Source organism: Oryza sativa, chromosome 2 (assembly GCF_034140825.1).
Source record: "Oryza sativa Japonica Group chromosome 2, ASM3414082v1".
NCBI classification, from domain to species: Eukaryota; Viridiplantae; Streptophyta; class Magnoliopsida; order Poales; family Poaceae; genus Oryza; species Oryza sativa.
The window spans coordinates 35,784,466-35,801,930 of record NC_089036.1 but is presented as its reverse complement, the minus strand read 5'-3'; the positions used below and the strand labels follow the sequence as shown (position 1 = coordinate 35,801,930).

Sequence of the window (17,465 nt, the reverse complement as noted above, 5' to 3'; positions counted from 1 at the left end):
TACGGACGCAGCCGCGTGATGAGAAAGAAAATAATAATAGAGGAAATATCATACTCCTCGGTAGCCGTCTTGTAGAAGACTCCTGCCCTCTCGTCTGTCCGAAAACTTTTTACGAATATACCTTTTTATTTAATAATTTACGTTTATATATGGAAGGATATACTACTACGGATAAATTTTATTCAGAGATTTTTGAGATGTACTCCCTCCGTTTCAAAATGTTTGGCACCGTTGATTTTTTTAGTACGTATTTGACCATTTGTCTTATTAAAAAATTTAAGTGATTATTTATTCTTTTCATATCATTTGATTCATTATTAAATATACTTTTATGTACACATATAGTTTTACATATTTCATAATTTTTTTTAATAAGACAAACGATTAAACATGTGTTTAAAAAATCAACGGTGTCAAACATTTTGAAACGGAGGGAGTATTATGCAATTTCTAAGATTTGATTCTACTCCGTAAATTCTCCAAACGTAGTGAGCTGAAGATAGTACAATACAGTGGATGCCACAGAATGTATTTATGTTGTATACTAGTCAAACTTTTGAGGGAAAACGTCGTTTGGTAAAACAGATTTAATCCTCCATGATACTCCAGTATTATTATTTCATTCACGACATATATCTTGAGAAAATTTCGACTTTTTTTCTGCTCGTACTAGTTTGCTCGCCCACCAAATTTGAAAGAATTTCAAATGCTTTCAAATAGGATATATTCATAGGAATTCCAAATGGGAGCTAAAACTCGCTGTAACATTTAAAAAGAAAAAGAAAAGCCCAGCCTTTGCTTTTTTTTACTTGGCATTGGTTGCATCCACGCAGGCAAAGGTAGATGCTTGTGACTTTCCACGCCCCACAAGAGTAGGCAGCCTCGCTTTTTTTTCCTGGCTTTGGACTTGCAAGATTTTGGAGGCAACATCATGGAAATGCAACAAATTGGACAGAAGATGCAGCCTCTCACTAGGAAGCAACTTTGTCTTTCAGCAAAACGAGTCATTTCGACTTTTGAGGAGACAAACAAACAGGCAAAGACAAGGGGTCAAGGGTAACCTAAGGATCACAATTATCAAAACTAGGGTAGCACACCAGCGTTGTTGAGTTATGACAACAGCCAAACATGTTGTGAAATATAATCCTATTCCCAACAAAAATAAGAAATAAATAGAACAGCTGATTGACTGACTACTCCAGTTACTAACACAATCAGACTCAATAAGGAACAATAGATTATCTTAAATTTTCTCTCAAGCTTTTTTTGCGGATAGTGCTAAAACTAGAAAAGACAATCTCCAACCCCTCCTCCTAACTTGGCATCAGGCTTCTTTTCCATCAGATGATGCCCCTCGTCTTCATGAGATTTTATCACCTCTCGGAACTGGCTGTCACCCTCTGCATTATCATAGACTCTGCTGCCTGAATAGCTTCTGATGTTCCAGTTATCGTCACTTTCCTGCACCAGTCAGTAAAATTTGGGGATTCAGGCCTGCTGTACAAGCATATCATATGAAGGTCGGTGGTGCTCAATATGCTTTAAGAGCTTGTTCTGATGGTGAAAAGTAACCAAGGAAATACCTCTCAGATGTGCCAGCAATGAAGTCACCCCTATCAGATATCTTGATCCTGGCACCACTAGCCTGCACTCGACAAATTGCAAGCTATTTCAGTAAAAACACGCCAACATGATCACACTGGAAGACAACCATCAGTTGGGACAATTACAAAATCTTTGAAGCATGAAGAAAGGTTATGACATTTCTGAGGCAGAAAAACAACTGACATGTGGGACATAGGGTGATACAACTCAAGAAGATGGCTAATATGGTCGCCTAAGATACTACAAAAAAAAACATTATGCCTTTTGTACCCAAAAAAAGAGAAGGTACAGTCATAGGTACAAGGTATTAAGCAATTGAAAAATGCACCGAAAAAAGTAATAACTGTGGAATTCATAGCGCAAGAAACCACCTGAATGATCTCTGTAATGTTCCTTCCGGCACGTCCTACGACAGCACCAATATGTTCATCAGCAATACCAATAGTGAGAGAATCTTGGGCATCATTGTTAGCAGGTGATCTCATAGGTGTACTGGGCTGCAAAATTTTCAACAGCAGACAATTGTTGGATTAATTTGAAGCTCTGAACGCATATATCAAATTTCACTCAAAGGGAAAAAAAGGAAAAATAGTGAATGGTAATGTTTGTGGAATTCAGTAGAAAGCAGTACAATGACGTTACTTACAGTTCTGAATTAGAATTTACAGCACTGATGTTACTTACGGTGAAAAACATCATGCATGACATAGGTAATAATACTTCAATTCGTTAAAAGCTGTCTTATGCTTTGCACTAACATGTACTAAAGCATACTATGGATGAACAAATGGATGGAATATGTCACTCAAATAAACCACAATTAGTAATTCAGACATCTCATCCAATGAGTCTTACTATTGTTAAGGTTGGTTTGAAGCAGAAATTCTAGATGCCTATAGTGATGTATGACAAAAGTACAAAACCACAACCAGAAAATAGTATTTCTATTATAGAACATCTAATGCAAATCACCTTGAACATAACCTTAATCTAGTGCATAACAAAATTGAACACATGTTAGCTCATACCAACATGTGCATAAAAATGCTGATATTGAATTCAAAAGGTTTGCTTTAGTGATATACAAGACAAGAGTAAAGCAGCAGCAATCACTAACCTTGTTGTTTTGGTACCTTCCTCCATACCCATTAGGTCCATAGTTCACAGCATTATTATACGGCACCTGTGGGATCATATACCCAACAGGAACACCAGGGTAACTAGGGAAACCAAGGCCTGAAAACAAAAGAAGAGGAATTCAGATAAAATGATCATGCAGTAACTGAATGGACATAGCATGTGAACGCATTCAACATGATCACTGAAACGGAAAGAGAACAATCGTGCAGTAGCTGAATAAAAATTCATGCAGAAAGCTCATGGCTGCCAAATGGTACGAGTGACCAAGCATGTTCATTTGTGACCTATACAATGCAGTATATGAATTCCAGAAAAGAAATGCAGTCCGAGAATTAAGGCACCCCATAATAAGAAAAGTAGCCGTTTGACACCAAATCAAATATTGAAATTTGTTTACCTGCATATGGAAATGGGGAACTCAGATTAGGTGGGTAGTGAACGTCCTCCGATAACTTGCTTAATATCAAATATATTGCACGCATCTGATGGTCCAAGGGTCCTGTGACAGTAACGAGTCTATCATGCAAACCAACAAAATTGTTATCCTGTGGTGAAATCTTGATTCCAGCATGTGAGTCTTCAATGAATGACCTGATGAGAAAACAAGCATGTCAACTCACATTCAAAGAAACATAAACCAACACAAAACAATACAAATGAAACAACAAATACTGCTTGCGTACAATTGACAAGAGAGCATGCAATAACTTGGGTGCAGTTAAGTCAAAGATGAGTGCATTAGGAAAATAACCATGCATTTCCTCATTCGGTTCAGACACGCTTCATGGTATACATACATTATAACCAACTAAGAAAATGAAGAAGCGCAATGGGAATAAGAATAAAAATAAGATTTCAGAAACCAGAAACAAATTTATCAATGGTACATACTTGATTGTTGACCCTCCTTTACCAATGATTCCACCACAAGAACTGTTAGGAACTACAAGTCTAACTTTAGGTCTAGCTTCAGCTTCATTGCTTTCTTCCCCCTGGGAAAGTAACCATAGAATACCAATCATCAAATAAAGTAACATGGCCCTATGATACAACTATTTGCGGAATAAAATAGTTTACCTCAGCTAAAAGCTTCTCGAGAATCAGCTCCATGGCCTTTATTACTTCATCAAACAGACCAGAAACCATGATAATTCTGTCATTTGTACCAGGGAAGAACTCATGGCTACGCGATAGCTGAATACGAGCCCCAGACTGGGACTGAAATTCATTAATGGTTGATCCACCCTTGCCAATAATGCATCCTGCTGCCGTGTTTGATACCAGAAACCTCAGATGGGTTGGCTTCTCCTTGTCATCTGTGGAGAATGATCACTTGGAAATTCAGAATTACTAGCAATAAAGGAGAGGGCCAAAAACTGTGCATGCCATTATTTGTTTAGGCACAAAATTGTTTTTTTTAACTCAAGCAACAAAAGTGGTCCATGATGCATAGTAAAAACAGCTAATGGTCCAACTGGGGCACTTAACTATACATGTTCTGTAGAACCACTACTGACTGAATTTTGGTTTCCAGTCAGTGTAGTTTAGAAGTTTGGTATATACAGTTGTGTCATGTATGCTTGTTGGGAACAATAACAAGAGGGTCATTCACATTATGACCGAATTATATTTTGGCATGGTCTATCATATTCTCCTTGAACATATAACAAGTTAAAAAACATGAATTAGCAACAAGCATAATGGTAGGAATATGCTACGAACAGAGTGAAAGCAGCAATTGACAGGACTGAGTTAAATACCTTTCCACTCAAGGTGGATCAGGAGAACTTTATATTTCTTATATTTTGATGTAACTAATGAACCATTAGAACAACCAACATATAATGATAACACTTTAAAGGCAATAAGTGTGTCAACCAAAGACCCGAGGAAACCATAATGGACAAGATTAATGATTGGCATATGCCAGAAAGGTGAGATGTGCTTGCTAAATAGAGTGTGCATGACTTCGCATTTCCTGTAAGCATCCTCTTGTTCCCCAATTGCAATTTCCCCGAAAAAATATATTTACAGGCCAACAACCAACAAAGTGAAACAACATCCAATATCAGTTATCACAATGTTAAGTAAATGGCTGGGTGTGTTCAGACTACTGTGGGATAGACAATCAAGATGTAGGGTTGAATTCCTAGAATACTTATTATATCTACGTGTCGGTTCCACTGCGAAAAGTAGAAAACCCTGAACATCAACAGAGTGACAGACCCAACCACGGCATCATCCAGCAAGTCATCGCTAGTAAGAGTACAGATAGCGATGCATATCGGTATACGTCTCATGTGGTCAACTCAACTCTACAATTAAATGATGGTACTCATCAAATTGCAACTCTTATGTGTAAGCTCATTGTATATGATCACACATGCAGCTGTTACTAACCGCGCTTGGACATGTTAATAAACTTGTGATGCATACACAGAAACGCATCGGATGAACTCATCGTCAACATCAACCGGTGCCAAATCACCCCAGCGGACAAGATGAACATGAAATCAACTACCACTGAAACAACTGATCGTTGCATCTCCCCTCTCCATTGCACAAGCGCACACAAACGCAGAACACGCCCAAATCAGCAGCGGCCTAGTGTTATCCATGTGACCACCATATTTGCCGCCCGTGGTTGCAGATCTCGATCTCAGAGCGGAACACGGAGGCCTGGATCTCGCGGATCCAGACCAAACCGCGCGCGAGGGCGCACGTACGCGCGCACCACGTTGAGAGAGATCGATATCGAGAGTGAGATGGGGGGATGGGAGGCGCGAGCGGGTTACCTTCGGAGGAGGCCTGCTGCTGCGGGGGCGGGGGCGAGGAGCGGGGGGCGCGCTTGGGGGCGGACTCCGGCGAGGAGGCGTAGGGGGAGCCCGGGGCTTCCATGGCGGCGGCGGCGGAGGGCGGAGGCGGAGGGGGGGGGGAGTGGTGGGGGTGGGGGTGGGGGTGGAGGCGTGGAGGGGGGAGAGAGGCAAAAAAACACTAGTAGATCGCGATGGGCCTACGGCATGGAACCAACAACAACGACAACAAATGCGCCTCTCGCTTCTTTCTCCCTCCTCCCCTTTTTATGAGTTTTTATTATCCTTCGCTTTTCTGTTTTTCGAGTTTCCATTGGTCACGTCGCAACTCGCCACTCTTTCTCAATCTCTTTTTTTTTTGTTGTTGCTTGACTTTGTATTCACAACAAAATCTAATCTAATCTGGTCTTGGTTTGAGCAAGTTTGTTTTGTAAGAATATCTGACGATGCAATCCATCCAGCTGATCTGCATAAGTATGGGATAATAGACCAAAATAAAATAGGAGTACGACACCAGCTCTAAATTTCTTCAAATCCAATGTGTATAATTTCTTTTTGTCCCCTAATTTCTTGAAATCCTGTTTCAAAATGGGTGGATAATAACCACTCTGAATGACAAAAGAGTGTGTGCAAGTGCGACAGAAAGATCACTCTGAAAGTCCCAAAGGTTTTGGTCACAATTCGGGTTTTGGTCACAATTCGTCCTTTAGCTGGTGCAACAACAGAGATGACAGCAACGTCCTAGCTATAGAGCTTAAGAGGTTGCACACCAGATCATTCATGCTCCAACAATTATGAATCTTGATGACAAGAGAAAAAAAAAACAAGTTCGAATACTGTATCATTCAAACCTGTCGTTTGCGTTAACTGTTCAACAGAAAATCAGATGTCCTATAGAAATCCCACCAGAATCAATCACATGCGCATCAGATTCATTGCCTGAATTTTCTTATCCGTTTTCTTATACTTATATCTACAAGCCAACCCAAGCAAGCGATTTCACTCAGGAAAGTCAACTCTACCAGCACTAGGCTCCAGCTCTCTCATGGTCATGGATACACTCACAGCATCTATCTAATTCAAGTAAGATTAGCAAGTGGGCATTTCCAAGACAGCATCTAGACACAAAACTTCCATCCTCCAACATGTATTTTTCTATTCGATTGCCACGACGCGAAATAAACAATGCCACCACCCTTAAGACCCAATTGACCTCTTCTACAGTTTCTATCCATCACACAAGGGCAGAAAGTCATAACAGATAATAATACAACACGGAGAAAAAGATTAAAGAGAATGTACTCTGGTTCATTAACTTAGTGATATCTCTAAGCTGCCAACAAGGTGCCGTATCTGATAGCATAACGCATTCTCAAAAAGGGAAAATGCAACAACTAACCCCAGTAACCCATGAACGTATGCTTTCCTCAAAATGAGAACCAACGAATTCGGTACAGCCATTGGTGGCACTTGGCTTCATCTTGCACTCGTGCTTGTGCTGGAAGCCTTCTGTTGTTTGGCCTTCTCAACCAATGGCTTTAGCTGCTTCTTTTCCGCCAGCATCTTGAGAAAGTTGAATAGAAAGGGAATGTAGTTGTGCTTCCTCCTGATGTTCTCCGTCCTCCACTTCTTGAACTTCTCTTCTTCCATGATAATCTTCTCGCTGACAGTCTCAATGGCTGATGTCACCTCTGCAAGTTCGCTGTTTAAGGACTCTGCTGCTGAGGACTCATTCATCTCCTGCAAAAGCTGGTCCCTTCTCTTCTCCAGCTCCTTCAGCTCAGCAGTATATACATCCTTCCTATTCTTAATGATGGCCATAAGGTTAAACCTAATCTCGCTCTGGGAATAGCGTTCAATTCTTTTTTGTATAACTGGCTGCACCATCCTTAGCCAATCAAGATCATCAGGCCCACCAGAACACTGCCCAAGGCTTATGGGTCCTTCCTTCAATCCATCAAGCTCATAGAGGACTCCTTCAAAAGGTAAATAGCTTATGAAATGGTACACTTCATCATCCTTACCCGCAGCTCTTTGCTCATCTGAGACAAATGGCTCAGGCCTGGCAAAACTGTTATGGGCTGTGCGAATAGAATCACTGTTGTTAATAGCAAGGCCCTTCATGTCAGGTGCAAAAGCTCCTGTGAATTCCTTCAAGTTGGATAGTTCTGGACCTATGTCAATTTCTGGGCGATTCATGAGGATTGACAGAATAGCTTGAGTAGCACATGCATTAGGGATGACCTGGCAGTGATTGATTTAGTTAGATCAAATGTTAAATCCAATTCTGAACAGAGGTAGCTAACGGAGCAAAATGGAACTAACCTGGCTAGCAAAGAAAAGGTTTGGGTTTGGATCTTTGACGACAGGCCGTTCATCCTTTTCCCCAGCCATCCACTTGAAGAGAAAAATTAGCCCATAAACTGGCCTATGAGAAGTGGACAACAATGTGTTAAGGCCATCCAGAGAACAGAGACGCATGACAACAAAAAATTGAAGAGACTCACCGCAGTTCACTAATAGAGTCCACATCAAGAGAGTAAAGTTCTTCCACCTGTTTAAAGATACAATAGCAATGTAAAAGGCAGCTAAGAGTTATTTAATAAAGTCATAAACTGAAGCTAAATGACGGCCTTTTTTTCTGACAATGCCAGGTCCATGGCCATCTGTTGCAATTTTCTAGAATTTCCTACCACTAACTATAAAAGGACAGGGCACCAAAAGTGGAAGTATATTAGATTTGCAAGTATATACAACGCCAAAATAAAGGTCTTTTCCTTTTGTAGCTGAGCTAACAATATTAATAGACATATCGCACTGATCTGTGATGTATATTCGTTAACCCTTACTAGTTGGCCACCATATTCCCTTCAGAAATTATTACTACCAAACAGGTATTGTCCTACTCCATATCCTTCACAAGGGTATTGTTTATTACATTCAAGCACACAGCTCCATGGTATATGCAGCAATATGTTTTCCCATAAGCGTTGTTTAGCATACACTCTGCTGATCATAGAGATATATAGTGTGGTAGTTACTTAAAGTGAGTTCAATCAGGTTAAGGTTAGCTTCACAACACAAGCAAAGCATATATCTTCAGAAGATCAGTTAAACATGTATTCTAGAAACAGTAGAATCAACCAATAGAGCCAACCATCCAATTTACACTGTTTTACAAGTAATAATTAAAAGCCTAAGGACATATCAAGAACACTTGATATAGATTTCGTTTCTAACAATTTTTCATGGTAGGAAAGAAACAGGCCCTGGAAGCTAACCTGAACACCTTTTACTTGCATCTCCTGGATCAATTCGGTGAAAACACCTACAGGTCATATACTCAGGTGAAACAACAGGTATATTTTGGAAAGGCAATGGTAAGAACACTTGAAACGTAAAAATAAGCACTGCGATAATCTGTGATGTACTCAGGATAGCATGATCAAAGCTTTATTTTCACTCAATCATTCGCAATGAAATGTGTAAGGTGAGATCACAGTATTTTGGTACTTCATCCATGATTATACACATACCGAAGGACCCCAAGTGGATATTAGTCAGATGAACTAATGGAGTAAAGACTTTACACATCAAAATTACTACTAGAAAGTAACCCTCGGCTTACAGATACTAGTAACAAAGTAAAAAAAAAAAACTAGGTAATATATATTCCCCACAGTGCTCAATCGATGGAAAACCAAAGGCAACAACCATCCTTCCTACTAATGAATAAACACAATACATTGGCTAGCATCCAGTAAACCTCCCATGAACAACATGCAACTAATGATATAGACAAAGAGATATAAACTAAAACTCACCGGGATCAGACTCAATCGTGCACCACGACATCCTCGCGAAAACCCTGAAAGATTACGGTGACAGCCAGGGGGCGCGGATCCAACCTGGGACAGAACCACCCCCAAAACCTTTGGGGGCAAAAAACAAACTGTTACTTATATTAAAAGGAGATTAAAGCTCTGATGAAATTAAGAGAAAAAAGCTTCTTCCAGATCTAGAAGAGAAGCTAGGGTTAACGCGAGCAAGCAAATTCGAGACAAAAGTGTGGGTGAGACTGGGAGGGAGAGAGAGATGAATGAGAATGAGAGAGAGAGGATGCGGATGCTCACCGGGATGAGGATGCACAAGGACGGCGGCGGCGGCGGCGCCCCCTCCCCTGCTCTGCTCGCCAGATGCGCGACGAGCGGAAGGCGGCGGGGGAGAGAAACTCGAGTCGAGGCGCAATGATTTTGGAAGCTAAGATAAGATTTCTTTTTTTATTACTTATTTATTTACCGATAAATTGGTCCAACTAAAGGAGGAATTTAAGTATTTAATTATTTGTCACTGATAGGTTTGGCGAACTATTTAAATACCCCTTTTTTTAGATTTATTTTTACTTTTTTATTACACATGAGAAAAGATGATTTATTAACTATTTGCCACTTATGTCAACGTGACATGCCACCATGGCTTGCTAACGTGGATGGAAGCGTGGGCCCAACAAGTCAGCCTTTCAATCTCAGTATAGTTTCAACCTCACGACACGGGTTTGAGATGCTTGTGGCTATGGCTGGGGAAAAGAGCGGTGAGGTCGACCGCAGCGAGGCGTGGCGGAGCCTAGGCGAGCAATTGTAATTGTGCCCGGCAACAAAGCGGGGAGCTAGGGTAAGGACGAGCTTGTCCTCGCCACTGGGGAGCCTCAGGAGGTGGCGGGCGAAGCCGTCGATGAGGATGTTGGCCGGCCACTGACACCTTCGTCTCGATCCAAAGGGTTATCCTCCTCCTCCTAAAAGCAACCGAAATCCCTCGCCCGTTCTCTTCTTCAACTACAATGTAGCAAGCAACACTTTTCTTAAAACCCCATCGTTTGTCCCGTATTACAAGAAACGTCTAGGAGTCTTCCGCCTAACTTTACGAGGTGGTTGTCGGAGATATGGGCCTGGGGGTGTCAGGGTTACGGGTTAGGCATACCCTTTACCCTTCGATATACGTTACATATCGATATGGCATACCCACGCGCATGCGGATATTTCCTGTATATTCTAAGGAAACCTTTCACGGAATCTACAGATGGGAAGAATCCTACTCGGGCAGGACTGGGTCGTTGGCGTATCGTATAAGGTCTGATACCTCCGAGTTCTATGAGGAGACCTCCACATCTGCGATATAAAAGGGGCCCCCCGGGGAGGGTTTAGGCATCGAATCTCAGAGCTAACACAACCTCCACAGCCTACGAAGCCGGAGCTTATAAGGAGCCAAGTCATCGAGAGCTAGTCGAATCAACTCGACTACAATCTCGCCGGATCCGACAAGTTCCCTTGTTCTCTTTGTAACCTGTGTTTTCTATCATATAATCTCACATCAACTGGATTAGGGCTATTACCTATCAAGGGGCCTGAACCAGTATAATTCTTATCTTTTGTTTGCTTGATGTCGTACTACGTAGATCCTTGTTCCAACGTACCCCAATACCCTCTATATCCAGTCTACGGGTATCACCCGTCGACAGGGGGTATATGAAGTAGAGGGGAATTACTTTCCCTCCGGCCACGTGACTCTGCAGGCTGGCCCCACTCACGCGTCACACGAGTCGTGGAAGCGGCCGGGGGGGGCTCGGGGCATGACGTCACCCCCTCGGGCTCTCCCACGGCTTCGCCCCGAGGCCCTCACCCGGCTGCCACGCGGCGGAGGGAGAGAGCGAGAAGGGAGCACAGGCTGAACAGCCATAAATGTGCGACGCCCCAACTGTCCCTCACCGCATTTAATGCGGTAAGGGCAGACGTGCGGCGCGCCTAGCTAACCTCTGTCCAACGGATATGACCGGTCTGTGACCGTCATATCCGATGGATAGGGCAACCATGTCCTCACGTCGCCCTTGTACCCGGCGGAGTGGGGGTGGGTATGACCCGTCACATCCGAGCGTCACTCGAGGAAGGGCTATCGCAAGTCATCGTTCATTTATGAGGAAATGACAGGGCTGTCCCCCGTGTCAGGCGGGGGGCGGCGCCGGGTTCCACTCGAGAACCGGTTATTGCTTAGCTTCCGGGAGAAGGCACGGTTTGAAGCCCAAAGTGGAGTGGGATCCCCCTCCGATAGAGGGTAGGTAGAGGCGGTGCATGTGGTATCCCCTTGAGCTATAAAAGGAGGACCCTGCCCACTGAGATAAGGGGACGATGCCCAGAAAACCTGAACTCCAGAAGAGAGAAAGTGAGCGCGCTTTTTAGAGTGAAGAAACCTTTGTAAAACTCATCCATAATCGCAAACACAGGAGTAGGGTGTTACGCTCCATAGCGGCCCGAACCTGTATAATCCGATTGCGTGCAAGCTTGCCGGTAATCTTAGGGACGAGCGAGTGATTTCCGAGAGACGAGCCTCCGCCCCCGGCCGAACTCACAAATGGGGGGTCTCACGACTCCCCGCTATTGAGGATCTTCCCTCGACAGTGGTGTACTAGTCAGTTTGGGTTCATGGGTTCGAAATCTCAGACATTCTATTTATTTGATACTACCTCTGCCTCAAAATGTAGCAACCTAAGATAGGACGAGACCCATCCTAGAACAATGTATCTAGACATATCTCATGTCCAAATACATTGTCTTAGGATAGAATGTCATGTCCAGATACATTGTCCTAGGATGAGAGTTGTTATATTCTGTGACGTTGGGAGTATTAGGTTTTTCTCTAATATTTGCATTTGTTCCATATTATTGTTTACCCCAATAGGAAATTAGACCGCTGCGATTGATAGAAAATACTCCCTCCATCCCAAACTATAAGCATTTTTGGCTTTACTGGCTGTTCGATGGAACACTAACGGTCCAACGGTCCGGGTCGGATCGCAGAGGAGAGGAACGTATCAATCTTTCAGATCCTTGAATGAAATGCAAATACGAGCATCTTATTTGGAAAAAAAAAAAGATGAAATGTGTATGAGAATTTTGGATGGAGGGAGTAAATCGCAATAAGACACATTAGCTGCATCGATAGGGGCATGCATTTCATTGATTTTCTCTTCTCCTGCCTATACAAATTATTCGACTTCAAAAAATATATATGGATTACAAGTAGAATGCTGAACAAAAATATACATTTCCCTTTTATGATCCTTGCTACTGCAACATATACATCTTCTCCCCCCAATATGAACTAACAAATGTACAGCTCAAAAAGCCTCCAAGCACCATGATATCCGTGCTTAATTCCGAGGCAAAGATAGACATTTTTCTTTTATCCCACAATTGAATCTTTGCAGAAATACAATCGACCTGACCTGAAAATTCACATTCTTTTTGTACATGTCCTGATATCCATGTCTTCTTCATATATATGTTCTGTACCATTTTTCAGTTGCTTCTGATGAGCAGTAGGCCAATCCCGGTGACGATGAGCGTCGCCGGGAAGCCGAACTGGAGGTGGCTGAAGAAGGAGAGGGTGTATCCGTACTGCTCCGACCTGCGAGCTTGCTCGCAAACGATCAAGTTCGCGGCGGAGCCAAGGAGGGAGAGGTTGCCGGCCACCGTGCTGACCCAGGCCAGGATGAGCCAGGCATTGGTCTCTGCTGCAGGGGAGATGGCCGCTGCTGACGCTGCCACCCGAGCACCAAGCAGGAGAACTGCAATGAGATTTGTCAGGTATATACATGAATCAGGAAATCAAAAGAAAGAATGCCCAACTGATTTTTGTACGATTTTTTTCTGGTCACTGGAAGAAACTAGGACAGAGCAATCTTTAACTGATAAGAACTTCATGGTTATCAGCTATGACATTCACACTTTGTTTAGAACCAGCCCCAAATTCAGACTCCAAAATGAACCTATTGTTCTTTGATATCTTGTTCTATTAACTATCATGAGTAGGTGAGTGAACCTAGTGGAGATTTTCTGGTTTTTTTTGGAAGCGAGAATTGCGCAAAGTGCAGGATGACAGATAAACTTTTCCTCTCATATGTTGCTTCATTGCTAGACAACCATGGCACATATGGCATTGTGAGCTTCCATTAAAAAAAGAAGCAGCTTTCCTTTCTACTCTTGACAAGCATAGCATGGAAAGTGCGAAGCACATGTATCGTTAAGTCTACGCTGCTTCCTTGACTTAGTTATTGTTTAAAATCTGGATGGATTAGTAACAACAAGGATGAAAATTTCTACATGTGCCATGTGAAATTATTGACCATGAACAGAGGGCAGAACTAACCAGTTGGAACATTTGACGCCACATTTGAGAGGAGAAGAATAACCAGGGCGAGGATTACTATCCCGGTCGGTGTATCGATCCGTGCATAGGGCTCCATGAATTCCCAGAATGCGCTAGGAATGCCCGTCTTGTTGAATCCATCCACAGTGATGAACATCCCACAGAAGAAGAGTAGAAGTGGATAGGAAACCTGAAATTTCATTCAGCAAAACTACAGTTAACAACTCAAGTTAACATCAGTTAGGTATCCAAAACCAACACTAAATACAACAGCAGAGCCATTGGTGCACACAATTACTTCAATTTAGCAACAACACAGGGATGTGACAGAACCAAATGTTATCGAAAATCAAGACCAAAGTACTATCATCAAGGTGACAAGGAACTTGACAAAGTAATCAGTGTAGTTCGATATGTTTGGATTATCAAGTAAAGACTCTTGTTTCAAAATGAATGGCAATCTACTGCTATGTGAAAAAAACAGAAGTAATAAGAACATAGTGCTACATGATTGGATTGTATACTGAAAACAAATTTAGTGTAGTTCAGTATGATTGGATTATCAAATACCAAAGTAATGACTTCTGTTTCGCAGAGAATACCAATCGAAGTGATTGGATTGCCTGTAAACAAATTCACCCAAGGAAAAAAAAGGTGCCAAAATTTCTTTTTTCATACAACCTGCGTCAATTCAGCTCCAGAATTCAGAGCGAGTGAGAGCGACAACACATTGGTTTCCAAAATAAGAGCAAGAATGAACATACTAGTAGCAGTCCATAAACAACTGAAAATGTACCGAAATTTCGTTTTTCACATCAATTCAGCATCAGAATTCAGAGAAATTTCGTTTTTCACATCAATTCAGCATCAGAATTCAGTGAAATTTCGTTTTTGACATCAATTCAGCATCAGGAATTCAGAATTACCTTCTCGAGGCAGGGGCGGGCATCCTTGAAGTCGAGGACGATGAGGGCGAGTGCGGCGGTGATGGCGCTCCATGACATGTTGAGACCCAACAGCAGCGCCACCAGCATGCTCAATGTGATGACGTACACACCCGTCTTCCACACCGTGCTCTTCCATTGCTCCATGGCCTCCTCCTTCTCCTCCACCCACCGGAACGCATGTTCCTCCTTCATCCTCACGCCGCCGCCGACGCCGCCGCGCCTCTGGTGGATCCCGACGACGACGGCGGCGTCGGCGGCGTCCGGCTTGTTGTTGGAGTCGCCATTGCTGGTGACAGGGACGGGCTTCACTGGCTCGAACACCTCGCAGTCAGGCGACGACAGCGAGCTGCCAGGCTGCTGGTGGTGGTGGTGGTGGGAGGAGGAACGGGGGTGTGACATGGTCGCCGGCGAGAAGCGGTGGGAGGTGACGTCCTCCTCTTCGACGACGTCGGTGGGGACCGGGGCGACGACCTCGACGCACTTCTCGTCGGAGAGGTGGCGCCAGTAGAGGCAGAGCAGGATGGCGGCGTTGACGACGGCGCCGACGAGGGTGGCCGGGAGGATGCCGAACACGAACTGGCCGAAGGAGATGCCGCTCTGGACGGCGATGACCAGGTTCTGCGGGTTGCCGATGGGCGTCGCGGCGGAGCCGATGTTGGCGCTGGACGCGAGCGCCAGGAGGAACGGCTTGGGCGGGAGGTTGTTCTGCCGCGCGATCTTGAGGATGAACTCGGTGAGCACGACGCAGCAGGTGTCGTTGGTGAAGAGCGCCGACGCGAGCGCCGCCACGACGCAGGTGCGGACGAGCAGGTCCTTGCCGCCCTGGCTCCGCCATGACAGCAGCCTCCCGAGGTGCTTGAACATGTCGGCGCGCTCCAGGTAGACGCTCACCACCATGGTGCCGAACAGGAGGCCGAGGATGGGGAGGTCCACGGCGGCGTACGCCTCGTCGGCGGACATCACGCCGAACAGCACCATCAGCATCGCGCCCAGCAGCGACCCCGCCGTCCTCCCGATCGGCAGGAATGGCACCGCCGGGAACACCGCCAGCACCCAGAAGATCCCGAACGCCGCCGTCCCCAGCGCCACCTTCACCGTCGGCTCCATCGCCATTGCCGCCAATCAAGAACAGCACACAGATGGGTGGATGGATATACCTCTTTTTCCCAAGATAAGATTCACAAGGCCTCTTCTTCTCTACACACTACACTGGAGAAAGTATGGATCTAGCTAGGAATTTTCACCAAGAAATCTGAACAAGAAATGGGATTGTATTGTATCTACAATAAATCTGGCAAGAAGAAGATCTACCACTCTCTTGCTCCCAAAGCTAGCCCAATCTGCAACATGGCTCACATGGACAGACCAGCTCCAACTCCAAGAACACAAGAGAAGCTAACTAGAAGAATGGTCAACTAATTGTACATGGAGTCTCTGAACAAGCAACCAGAGTGGAATGAGCAAAATAATAATTCAGCAAAGAAACAAGCCCAATTCAGAGAGAAATGGGGTTGGGGGAATCACTGCCAGTGAGGAGGAGGAGGAGGATAGGATTGTTGAGCAGATGAGCCAATGTTTGAGAGCAGATAATTCTGTGGATTTCTAGCTTGGGATTCTTTCCAAGAAGGTAAATGCTCACACTTGGCGAGCTCCACATGGCCTCTCCATGATCGATTTTTTTTGGCTCTCTACTACCCTCTACTCTTCTCTCTACTCATTGATGAGGATGATGTGTACACCCAAAGAAAAAAGAAAAAAACATTCTTGTATTTTCATGTGCAGAAAAATGGTTGGCGCATGTGAGCTCACTCGCTGCGGTCTGCTCACCTCATTTGTTTACATGAACATGATTACTACAGACATGTCTCTATTGGATCCTAGCTGCACAAGGAATAAAATGTTTGATTTCTGGGTTTATATTTGAGAATTTCTCCTGGAAACTTGACAATACGATCATGTTATTACCACAGAGTTTTTTTTACTTGGTAACGATGATTCACCGCCACATGTAAGAATGTTGCTTTCATATCAGCTGATTTTTGTATACTATTATTGTCACTAATTGACAGGCAAAGAGATGCATGGGTGGAACGTTTCTCACCCTCTGCTGAGTCTTAAAATATCACTAACTACTACTAGTAACATATTCAGATGAATTATTACCTCATGCCTCTTCATCAGCTTGTTCACCAATATAACAAACTCAGCTAAATTGTCTACGTGAATATTATATCACTAAATTCACACTTAGGGGCATTTTATTTATACTCTAATATAAAGGCATTATACTTTCTCTGTTAATAAATAATTGACGGATCTCAACACAAGTATTGTACTTCCTATGTCCATTTATAATATATATAAATATGATTTATTTTGATATGACTTGTTTTATCTTTAAATAAACTTTAAGTATAACTTATATCTTAACATATCTATATTATTCCGTTCGTTTCATATTGTAAGTCGTTTTAACTTTTTTTTAGTCAACTTTATTTGAGTTTGACCGAGTATATAGAAAATTATAATAGCATATTATCAAAATATATTCAATGCTAGATTAAATAAAACCAATTCGGTATTTTAGATTTTCCAAAAATTTAGTCAAACTTAAACGAGTTTGACTAGGAAAAAGCCAAAACGACTTACAATATAAAATGAAAGGAGTAAATTTTTAAATAATGCGAATGATCAAACATTATTTCAAAAGTTAATAACGTTATGTATTAAAAAAACAAATATAGTAGATGAATTTCAACAG

At 43.1% G+C, this 17,465-nt stretch overlaps 3 protein-coding genes across 6 annotated transcripts; all 3 read right to left on the bottom strand.

The window, feature by feature from the left end:
• Nucleotides 1-1,050: 1,050 nt before the first annotated feature.
• LOC4331186 (protein BTR1) lies at nt 1,051-5,799 on the bottom strand. Its single transcript, XM_015769201.3, has 8 exons — nt 5,541-5,799; nt 3,823-4,061; nt 3,637-3,737; nt 3,143-3,336; nt 2,723-2,841; nt 1,977-2,102; nt 1,584-1,645; nt 1,051-1,461 (listed from the first exon to the last, which is right to left on the bottom strand). Exons 1-8 carry the CDS (start codon nt 5,641-5,643, stop codon nt 1,374-1,376), a joined length of 1,032 nt encoding a protein of 343 aa, XP_015624687.1. The 5' UTR covers nt 5,644-5,799; the 3' UTR covers nt 1,051-1,373.
• Nucleotides 5,800-6,755: 956 nt separating this feature from the next.
• On the bottom strand, nt 6,756-9,792 carry LOC4331185 (ubiquitin carboxyl-terminal hydrolase 2). Of its 4 annotated transcripts, none has more exons than XM_015771981.3 (6): nt 9,692-9,792; nt 9,383-9,490; nt 8,840-8,886; nt 8,066-8,112; nt 7,884-7,986; nt 6,756-7,802 (listed from the first exon to the last, which is right to left on the bottom strand). In XM_015771981.3, exons 2-6 carry the CDS (start codon nt 9,411-9,413, stop codon nt 7,035-7,037), a joined length of 996 nt encoding a protein of 331 aa, XP_015627467.1. In that variant the 5' UTR covers nt 9,414-9,490; nt 9,692-9,792; the 3' UTR covers nt 6,756-7,034. The 4 variants fall into 4 exon arrangements, with proteins under 4 accessions (XP_015627467.1, XP_015627469.1, XP_015627468.1 ...); XM_015771983.3 differs by having other exon boundaries at nt 7,884-7,981; XM_015771982.3 differs by having other exon boundaries at nt 9,383-9,466.
• Nucleotides 9,793-12,540: 2,748 nt separating this feature from the next.
• LOC4331184 (silicon efflux transporter LSI2-like) lies at nt 12,541-16,582 on the bottom strand. Its single transcript, XM_015771436.3, has 3 exons — nt 14,684-16,582; nt 13,758-13,947; nt 12,541-13,176 (listed from the first exon to the last, which is right to left on the bottom strand). Exons 1-3 carry the CDS (start codon nt 15,815-15,817, stop codon nt 12,908-12,910), a joined length of 1,593 nt encoding a protein of 530 aa, XP_015626922.1. The 5' UTR covers nt 15,818-16,582; the 3' UTR covers nt 12,541-12,907.
• Nucleotides 16,583-17,465: the final 883 nt, after the last annotated feature.

Bases quoted from the DNA above. Each gene is read 5' to 3' on its own strand.
- LOC4331186 (XM_015769201.3), bottom strand. From the start codon at position 5,643: ATGGAAGCCCCGGGCTCCCCCTACGCCTCCTCGCCGGAGTCCGCCCCC. The intron at 3,738-3,822 runs GTAAACTATTTT...TTACTTTCCCAG, and splicing joins TCGAGAAGCTTTTAGCTGAG to GGGGAAGAAAGCAATGAAGC. The intron at 1,462-1,583 runs GTATTTCCTTGG...TGACTGGTGCAG, and splicing joins ATTGCTGGCACATCTGAGAG to GAAAGTGACGATAACTGGAA.
- LOC4331185 (XM_015771981.3), bottom strand. From the start codon at position 9,413: ATGTCGTGGTGCACGATTGAGTCTGATCCCG. The intron at 8,887-9,382 runs GTGAGTTTTAGT...TATGACCTGTAG, and splicing joins CACGATTGAGTCTGATCCCG to GTGTTTTCACCGAATTGATC. The intron at 8,113-8,839 runs GTTAGCTTCCAG...ATCTTTAAACAG, and splicing joins TGCAAGTAAAAGGTGTTCAG to GTGGAAGAACTTTACTCTCT.
- LOC4331184 (XM_015771436.3), bottom strand. From the start codon at position 15,817: ATGGCGATGGAGCCGACGGTGAAGGTGGCGCTGGGGACGGCGGCGTTC. The intron at 13,948-14,683 runs GTAATTCTGAAT...ATGAAATTTCAG, and splicing joins CCCGCCCCTGCCTCGAGAAG to GTTTCCTATCCACTTCTACT. The intron at 13,177-13,757 runs GTTAGTTCTGCC...ATCTCATTGCAG, and splicing joins GGCGTCAAATGTTCCAACTG to TTCTCCTGCTTGGTGCTCGG.